We start from the raw sequence: 10,250 nt of genomic DNA on the forward strand, positions 1-10,250 counted from the left end.
ACATCTAGGTTTCCAAGTCTTGTTATGCCAAGAAGTGTTACAGCCTGAATAGGAGATATAGTTTCTATCAAAAGGTCACCGGATCGTAGCCGCTTCATAAACTTTGGTTCTCCAGCAATTCCTTGAATATATTTATTTATTAGAAATGGTGACATTTTTTTCAGTTTGCCTGTTGGATCGTTAATAACAACAAAACGTGGTTGAATCTTGGATTGAATAGCATTGGCATTTTCATTTGTTTTCACTCTTTTTGAAGCATAGCTATGTTCTGATGTAGTTTGAAAATTTGAGAGAGCCATATTGAAGATGAAAAATGATTCGGACCCGGCAGCCCCACTCACCGCGGAACCCAACAAGGGGACGCAGAAACCTGCGCCAGAGTTAACCGGGTCTATACGCAATCTGAAGCCCCCACAGTCAGCTCTCCCTAAAGCAGGAACTCCCGAAAGCTTATCCTCAAGCCACTGACCCTAAGGACGAGTGACCAGCCGATTGACACTAGTGGGGACAACTAAGTGCCTCTCGTTTCAATCTGAAGCAGAGGCCAAAGCAGTGTGTTGGGGACAGTACCTCGCCCCTCAATTACCAGGACCCTCCTTTCCAGCTTTACGGGTCACAACGCACGGCAAACGCGTAGGTAGTTTTCTCTTCGTGAGAAGCTATAAACAAAGGGATCTGACAGAATCCCACTTTGAGCCCGAACCTCCGAAAAGGAAAACCACAAGGGCGGAAAAAATGAATATAGTAGAGAAAAGGAGAGATGAAAAGGAAGGGAGAAAAGATCACTAAGGGCCCCAGGATCGTGACCCCCGTCTCACCAAGGAAGTGATCCCTTGAAGGGCTAGGGTACCTCGGGATTTCCACACCCGTATTCACAAAAGTGAGCCCCTGAGGGGCAATCGCTCAGGAAAATTCAGCAAAAGTAAAGAGTTGAGACACCTGAAAATTCAAGGAAGTAATGAAATAAATGCATACTGTCCCTCTTCTATAACTGTTACAGAAACAGAAAATGGTTTGCATGAGGTTAATTTTTTACAAACGCATATTGGTGACGCATCATTCTAATGACATTGGGTATTTAAACCTTTCACAGAATGATCGAGATAAAATAGCCACAAAAGTTCCATTTCATTCTATATTAGATGAACGCAGAGATTCAGTATCAGAGTCAAATCTTCAAAGAATTGATCTTTTAACAAACAAGGATTTACATAATATTGAAAAGTGTTTTAATTTAAATGCTACTGCTGTTCAGCATCAAAATGATGGAATTAGCATGGAGGCATGGATTAATGAAATGCAGTCAAATGAAAATTCTAGTGTTTTGCTATATAAACCTCAAGCCACTATTTCAAATGATCAAGAGTTATTAAGAAAAGATGATTTTGTTTTAATCATCATTTATGAGGGACAGTATGATATGCTTAAAATGTTTGGATCAGACTCTATTTGTGTAGATAGCATCCACGGGTTAAATAGGTGTTCATTTGAACTTACATCGTCGGCTGTAATTGACGACATGAGGCATTGTTTTCCCTGTGCATTTCTAATCTCAAAAATCGAACTGACCAGCATGTTATATCATTATTTTTCTCAACAATAAAAAGAAAAACTGGAAAAATAACACCATGCATTTTTATGGCAGATATGACAGAAGCATTTTATAATGCTTCGGTAGCAACTTTAAACGCACCCAAAATGCGTCTATTTTGCTCTTGGCATATTGATCATGTATGGAGGTACAATTTTTTAAAAAATAAAATCCCACCTCAAGCAAGCAGAGGTGTATAAAATTCTTCGAACCTTGCTCGACGAGCGAGATGAGCAGACTTTATATAAAATGTTACAAAATGTCATTGTATATTTGGAAAATGATATAGGAATTTCAGAATTTTCATCATATTTTAGAACGTACTATACAAAAAATGTAACTAGTTGAGCATATTGCCCTAGTACGCACAGTGGCCTAAACACAAATATGCATATTGAACGCATGCATCATACTATTGAATATATTTATTTACAAGGAAAGACTGTGAAAAGTCTTGATAAAGCTACTCATGCCATCATACTTTACGTACGGGATAAACTCTTTGATAGACTGCTCATTCTAAATAAAGGAAAGTTAACATGTAAATTAAAGAGCATGAGAAAACGTCACAAAGAAAGTCTCTCTTTTAAATCACCAGTTGTGCAAAATGAAAATAGCTGGAGAATGCAGTCTTCAAGAGGTTAATACAGAACAGAGATGAGTTAGGCGCTTTTACAAATAGTTTCACAGAGGAACTGCACAGTACATTAATGAAAAATAGTAGGGAGATAAGAGAGGGAAAAAGATTTAAAAATAGTGCCATCAGAGAGCTTATTAGAAAAAGAAACCATGCAAGGAAACAATGGGAAAGATTCAGATGCCCTGCAGATAAATCTCTCATGAACAAACTGAACCATGAAGTCAGGACTTTTATCAAAAAACATGCAAAACTCGACTGGGCCAGATACTTAGAATCGCTTTCAACAGATGATAACTCTGTTTGGAACACGGTTTCTAAGTTTAAGAGACGCAACACAAACATTCCGCCCATTAATGGCCATTCTGGGATTGCTTAGACTGATTTTGAGAAAGCGAAATCTCTTGCAGATAATTATGCTTCTCAATTTCGCACACACAACATCCATCACGATTAACGCAGACGACACTGCAATCCTCCATCAAAACGCTTCTATGGCCGCAGTAGTTCAAACATTACAGGAACACATCCATGCGCTAGAGTCCTGGATGGTGAAATGGAAAATTATAGCAAACGTGAAGTCCGAGGCTGTTTACTTCACGCAAAAAGTCAATATTGATTTGAATGTTACTCTGAATATGTACAACCAAAATATCCCCTGGGCCAAGCAAGTCGACTGTAAACCTTGTTGTTATTTTAGACCAAAAACTCACATAGGTCCCCAAACGTTACATATATCTTGAATAAATTTCGGGGTACTCAACCCCCTAATTTCCCGAAATTCTGGTTTATCTATAGACAATAAAGTTTTGGTGTATAAATCCATTTTTCGTCTCATCATTACATACGCCTGTCCTAAGGCTCCTCTAAACCAGGCTGAATCACTAACTTTTCTCTCTTGGCGAGGGAGGGACCGCGCTACCAATTTTGGCGCGTTTATCGCACACGCTGTCTGAATGTCTGCTGTTTTTTTAAAGATTTATTTTATAGACGCGCGGCATTCAGCGCACATAAACTTTTCGGATAATTTATTAATTCTCGAATAGTATATAGACGTTTTCACTTAAATAAAAATTTCGCGTATATTTTGTAAACATATTCAAAATAACTTATTCTTTAGATGTTTCAGTTTTGTTAGCAGACTAAAATAAATAAGATATGAATAAAAACTTTCAATAGTGTCAAATGGGGAAATAGTTAAAGCGTAGAGTGTGCAAATAAATTTATCTTAATGACATTTTAACAAAAATTTCCATAAAAACACTAAATTCATACTAAAAAAATAACTTAAGAATATGTTGTCATTTTAGTCTGAGGTATATGGAAATAATTGTGCAAGACTCTGAAGAAACACTTTCTTTTAAATGTGTGAAATATTTCATAACATATATGGAAGAAGAAAGTACAGCATTCTGTGTTTTGGATGATTTTCACCAAATGTAATATAAATACGAACTAGAAACCGTAATAAAAAGTCCTTCCTCTCCAATCAGATCACCTTTGTGTTGCATTGTATTTGTAATACTTCTAAAAATCCAATTTTTACCTAAATTAAAAAACAGTTATTCCATAAAAGATAATAAATTTGAACGTATATAGAATGAATTTTGTAATTTGAGTTATGTTACAAAATAATTCCTAGTTTATATATTTTATACTAATAATTTAGATAAAACCTGTCCAATTTAAGAATGTGTGTTAACCACATTCTTAAATTGTAAAAGGACGACTTAACCCCACGTAATTCATTTCAAAGCATAAAATAGCTTATTTTCTAATATTCAAAATTTCTAATAGTCATAAAATAGCTTATTTCTATCTTTCATAAGCTTATTTTCTATTTTACACAGCAACAGCATTTTCATGCAGTCAAGGTTTTTTAATTGCTAGTTATTATACATAATACTTAATTTTTAACACATTCTTATTAGAAAGCATAACTAAGAAACTTCTTTTTAAAGCACCACAGTGATTGCAATGAATGTCGTTAAATTTACAAAAGTATTGAAGATATATTGAACAGCATTATAACAAGAAACTACTGTACAAAATATGTAAATTTAGCATAATTTCTTTTTTAGTGTTTGCATAGTTTCCTCCAAATGAACCTTAATGGGAAGTTATCTTGCAAAAATTTAAAAGTATTAAAATGGCCTCTATTTAAGATGTAACTGCATTTATAATTATTTTGTAATTGTGAATAGATTATATTATTGCAATTAGATTATGCACTTACAACATAATTGCATAAAGTAATGAAATTAAGAGTTCACAGATACAATGTAATATAATTACAATGCAATTATCTAAATTGTAATTATAATCACTTATTTAATACCACAATATTATTATAATCACAATGTAATTTAAATTGGGTACTATATTTGTATACCCTCCACTCAAATGGAGGTACTGATAAGCCTGGAAGTTATTATCAACAAAAAGCCTGTTCAGGACAGTTTGATGACAATTTCCACCGGGCGAAAAGTACATTCTTAAGCCCAGGCAAATCATGACAATAAAAATCATTTAGTCTCATGATTCACTATATTTCAAACCCTAAATTTGAATTCTGCACCAAATTATTTACCTATATTTTAACATACTTTATGAATTATTAGAAGCGATATGGCAAATATCTTCTAAAAATAACTGTAAAATATTTGTATCCATTAATTGATTCAGATACACACTTTTATTATTTAAGTATATCAAAATAACAGTTTCATGTTCCTGAAATACAAAAATTATGAAAAAAGTTAAAAGTAATATTCTTAGAAGCATATGATATTAGTCACCAGCTGCAAAATAGTTAATTTTTTGCCCTAAATACAAGTTTATTACACAGTAGTCAAATGTGTAACTTAATAACATGTTATATAAAAAATTAATGATAATAAGTTTATCAGAAATGAATTAATTCTGCAAACAAACTTTCTGCATTTGAAAATTTTCTACACCTGACGGGAGAAAGAGATCTAGTAAAATTAGATTTATTATAACTTCAGTTGGACCAAATACCTTCTCTATATATATATGCATCACTAAAGAAATAAATAAAATTATCATGCTTAAAAAACAGATGTAGCATACCAGTTTTTTTCCCCTTGTTACCCTTTACATTGAGAAATAATAAACAGTACAATGCTGAAAAATACTATCCTTGAAATTTTGTTTAAATGAAGAAACACACACCATCTTTTTATTTAAGCATTACACTTCAAAAACAGATACACATACCAATTTATTTTCACTAGCCTTTATACTGATAACATGCCATATAAAAATGAAAAGAATTATCCTTGAAATTTAGATAAAATGAAGTAACACAATGGGAAAATTTATGCACATGGACAACTTTTCTCTATTGCATGTTGTCTGACATGATCCACAAGTGCCTAAAAATGTATCCAAAGAAACACATTTCAATATTAACAAAAAATTGTTTACAGATTAAAATTCATTTATTTCATACCAGTATTATAAAGATCATGCATGAAACAAATCTGCTTTCCCATACTTTTAAGTAAAACTTAACTGAAATTTTATACTGGAAAATATGCTATATTTCTATATATTAGAAACAAGAAAATAATACCATAATAATATACTCATAGCCTAGCAGAAAGTAACATATATAACATCAAACACAGAAATTTATATACTCGTAGCCTAGGAAAAAGTAATACATATTACATAAAACACATAAATTATTTAATATAAAACATACATACCTTCTAAAATTATTTTACTTTTTGTTTCTTATTGGCCGATGCTGATGAATATGAAACGTTATGGGCTCTTTTGTTGATAAGATGCTGTGTAAGGCCTTTGCATCTAGTAATAAAAAAATTATCAATAATTACTTTCTTAAGATTACAGCATTCTGGCATGGCCACATGCGTACATTTATCAATTATTCTTTCAACTAATTCTTTTGTGATGGCTGATTGTAAACGAAGGAGTACATCTTTACATTTTTGAAATTCTCGTTCAGCTTCCCTACATATTCGATACATTCCTGAAGAGATGACCTTCAGTCCACCTTTATTGCTGTGTTTTGTAAGAATTGTGCGATGCTCGGGTATGTCAGGTTCCAGCATGTCCTCTGAAATGGTCATAGCTGTTTTACAATTTTCACATATGCTTTTTTTTTTCAACAACTTATTATATATGGCTCCTGCGATGTAATGTATATCATTTTCTTCCACAGCTGGGGGCAAGCGACGTTTCACTGCCACTGCAGAAGAGGTAGATGGCACTACAGAATTGGAGATAGGATGCAAGACCTCCTTTCTGATAGCAACCTCTAATTCAGAAGCATCAAAGAGGCTGTGGTCACTTTCAGAACAATAATTTGGATTATTGATATCCGAAATGAACTGTGATAGGCACACTAATTTCAGTGCTCTCTTGGCTTGCAAAGCAGTAGGCTTTGCACCCGACTTTCGTCTAATCTGTGAAAAGGCATTTTCCAGCGCATCTTGTGTCAACCTGCCTGGTAAGAAAAATGTAAACCCCTCGGAAAATAATTCTTTTGAGAGTTTCACAACACTCAATGTGCTCATAATAATGCCAGTTTGAAATGGCTTCCATGCTTTTCCAAACTGAACAGTTTCAGTCACATGAATGAATTTCAATAAAATATTAAATTTCTCATCTTGATTTTTGATAGTGATGCCTTTTTTGGATGCCTTGCAGTCATAATTGTAAACCATTCTGCTACAAGTCTCAGCCACCATGCAGAAGTTAATGCTTCTTTTGCAACTTGGTGTAAAATAACTGCTTTTTCAATAGCAGCAGCTGTTTTTACAGAAAACAATTGCACAGCAGATGCCACATTCATCGAGGAAAAGTGTGTTGGGAAGAGATGAACTCTGTTCAAGTGATGTAGAGATCTCAGGGCAGCATCTGATTCTATCTCACTTGACCAGAGTCGTTTCACATACACTGAAGATACTATCCTCGATGGCAAGGCATGCTGCTGGCGAAATTCCTCTGGTAATATCATAATACTTGAAAGAAATGCATTTCTCATGTTTTTAATGAGATGTGGTACATCTGCAATACTGTGAATGAAAACATCAGGTCCTCCAATATTGTAATTTGTCTTCCTATCTGTCCTAGAGACAGATACATCCAATGACGACCACATTGCTCTGTTATTGCTTCCCATATCTGAAACAGAGGCTCTTACAGTTAAACCTATTTCTGTAGCTGCTACTACAGTTCTATGAATTAGATCTTTCATGTCAGAACCTGATGTTGAAGGCCCTGTTAATTCATTGGCAACAATCTGTTTCCATGATGTTTTAAGGCCTCTAAGCATTACAATAGTGTAATGCTTAGCAACTGCAGGTTTTCCTAACGTAACATTTCCAATGAATGACTTAGACGATGTATCAAAATCTTGATATGAAGCTATTTCCATTTCGTCAACTAAAAGGCAGCAGTTCCTATCAAGAGCATCCAATGAATGAACTTTTGTCTTGAGGAGAAAAAACAAATTTTCTAAAATGCGGAAATTTATTTTTATTTCCCTAATCCTCCTGTTCAAGGTACTGTACGATGGTGCTGGATATCCAGTACTTCTGAGGTAATTATATCCATGTTTGCCCAAAGCAAATCGCATCTTCAGTCCTTTTATAATGGACTTTTCTGACCAGTTCCTTTTTGACTGCACAGCAAGGGCTCCTACTTGCTCATCGGACAAAAATGATGTCAATTTTGCATCTTTTTCTTGAAGCTGTTGCTCAAGGAATTCTATTTTTTTTAACAACTCTTCATTTGAAGCAGGTAGAGTTTCCTAAATTCAAAAAGAAATAGTAAACATGTTATGCTGTGATTATTTTTTTAAACAATGGTTGGATGAATTAATATATTTGTAATAACAATGATTTTTTCAACAATTTTTTTGGAGAATATTAAATAATTTACCACTTCAGTATTTGGCTTAGGACATCTTACTTCTCTTATCCTCTTGTCAGTTACAGATGGTGGTGGATTTGGAATGCTAAAGAGTGTTGGTACTGCAGTTTTTCTTAGTTTTTTTCTATCTTTGCATAGTGACTCAAATTGAGATTCCTCAAAATGATCCTGTAAATACATAAAGTAATAAAAAAAAAGTACACAAAATAAATAAAAGTACAAAAAAACAAACCACACAGTGAGGTTGTGCCAAAGGCAGCAAGCATGAACTGTAAGTAAGTATAGGCAATAAATAAATATGCAGGTAATTAAATTAGGCCCAGTATTATAAAAAAGTGAAACAATAAACAAACCATGTCTAACATATCAGCAGCAGCATCTTGTAAGCTTGGACAGAATTTAATTATCCAATATTTATTTTTTGCCTATAATTTAAGGTGTTCTTTAGAACATTATCCAAAAATTAAATGAAGTAGTGTTTTGCTATAACATTAAAAACAACTAAAATAAAACTTTATATTTCTTGCTATAGTGCTCTTACAATAGATAAGAAAATAAGAGTTCACTACACCCAACTTTTAAGATACTAGGCCGATAGATACATTTATAATTAGAGCAGACTATGATTCTTGTTATAATTGTAGTAATGTTTATTGCTCTAACTGAAATATTTAATTTTTAATTCTCTAATCATTCAAAACATAGCCCTAATTTCGGAGCACAGTGCCAACATGCATTTTAAAAAGCATCAAGGCCAGTTTAAACGACTATTTTTTAAATTACATTGGCACAGACATATCCAATTAAAGTTATTAAAAACTCTAGAACGTAGTTCAGTAGCTTTCTGAATTTGTAGGCAATTTTTTATTTAGAGATGACAACACAAAATAACGCTTCAGAAAATATTATTTATCATGTATAAAAATCTGTTTTGTAACACAGATCAGTAATAACTGTTTATCAATGTCATGAGGATTTAATTTGAGGAGATCACATTCTTTAGAAGTATCAAATTCATGAAAGAATTTTGGCTTGGCCTTTGAAATTCATCATTACAGGCAGATTTATTTGATTGTTATGCATGCATTAAACACTACACATGCATTAAAAACACTACACATGCATTAAAAACACTACAATTATTTTTGAAAAGTACACATGCAGTTTCACAAGTTTTCTGTGCTTATTTGAATGTTCTGCATTCATTTCTAAATCTTTACTCTTATTATCTTTTTAAAATTGCCAAATTGTATAATACTGTGATTATAAATATATGGTACTTGCAATTATTGAAGTCAGATTATATATATTTTGTCTCATACTATTCAATTTATTCTATTGACTTCAGATGTCAATGTCAAAATTCTGGAAGTTATTTTAACCAAGAAACAGTAGTGGGCACCGTGCATAAGCAACTCATCTAACTTTTTAACAACAGTGATTATAAAATAAAGAAAAAAATTATATATCATTCCAACGATATTGCAACTATAGTATAATGTTACATATATCTTTAGCAAACATTCAGATTTTATCTTGACTTTCCAAATTATTATTTATTTTTTAATAAATTTCAATATGCTAATGATTTTCATGTTACATTAGTATAAATTCCACAATTAGCACAGGAAAACAAAATCTGCGCTTTATATTAGAAGAGAAATTTCTTTTCCACATTCAAAACATCCACATTGGCGATGTTTGGCGACGGGTACATTAACCCTAGACTAATTTAATTATAGCTATTATTACAGAAATTAGCAGATACTCAGGTTATTGTACACAAGAATTTCACTTTACTTGCACATTATAAACATCAGAGAAGATATAAACTCTAAACGAAGGCGTAATTAACATTATACTAACTAAGCAAAGTTCAGCGCCTGGACCAGGTTTCCAATTGTCTCTTCGGCAATTATTTACCCATATTTTTCTTCTTTCTTCATTTTTAGGAAATTTTACCAATGTATGACCTTTCCGTGAATGATTTGAACAATTAATAGCTGCACATCCGCCCATTTTACACAAAAAAACACAAAAAATTGTTGCACCGTAACTACACAGCCGCCATTAAATCTCCCACTTGGGATCGCG

At 32.9% G+C, this 10,250-nt stretch overlaps 1 protein-coding gene across 1 annotated transcript; it reads right to left on the bottom strand.

The window, feature by feature from the left end:
- Positions 1–4,703: 4,703 nt before the first annotated feature.
- Positions 4,704–6,860, bottom strand: LOC146994132 (uncharacterized). Its single transcript, XM_085826871.1, has 2 exons — positions 5,963–6,860; positions 4,704–5,626 (listed from the first exon to the last, which is right to left on the bottom strand). Exon 1 carries the CDS (start codon positions 6,794–6,796, stop codon positions 5,972–5,974), a length of 825 nt encoding a protein of 274 aa, XP_085682997.1. The 5' UTR covers positions 6,797–6,860; the 3' UTR covers positions 4,704–5,626; positions 5,963–5,971.
- Between the last annotated feature and the right edge of the window lie 3,390 nt (positions 6,861–10,250).

This window comes from Stegodyphus dumicola, chromosome 11 (genome assembly GCF_044657685.1).
Source record: "Stegodyphus dumicola isolate Sdum_Otavi_A_Nest chromosome 11, ASM4465768v1".
NCBI lineage: Eukaryota > Metazoa > Arthropoda > Arachnida > Araneae > Eresidae > Stegodyphus > Stegodyphus dumicola.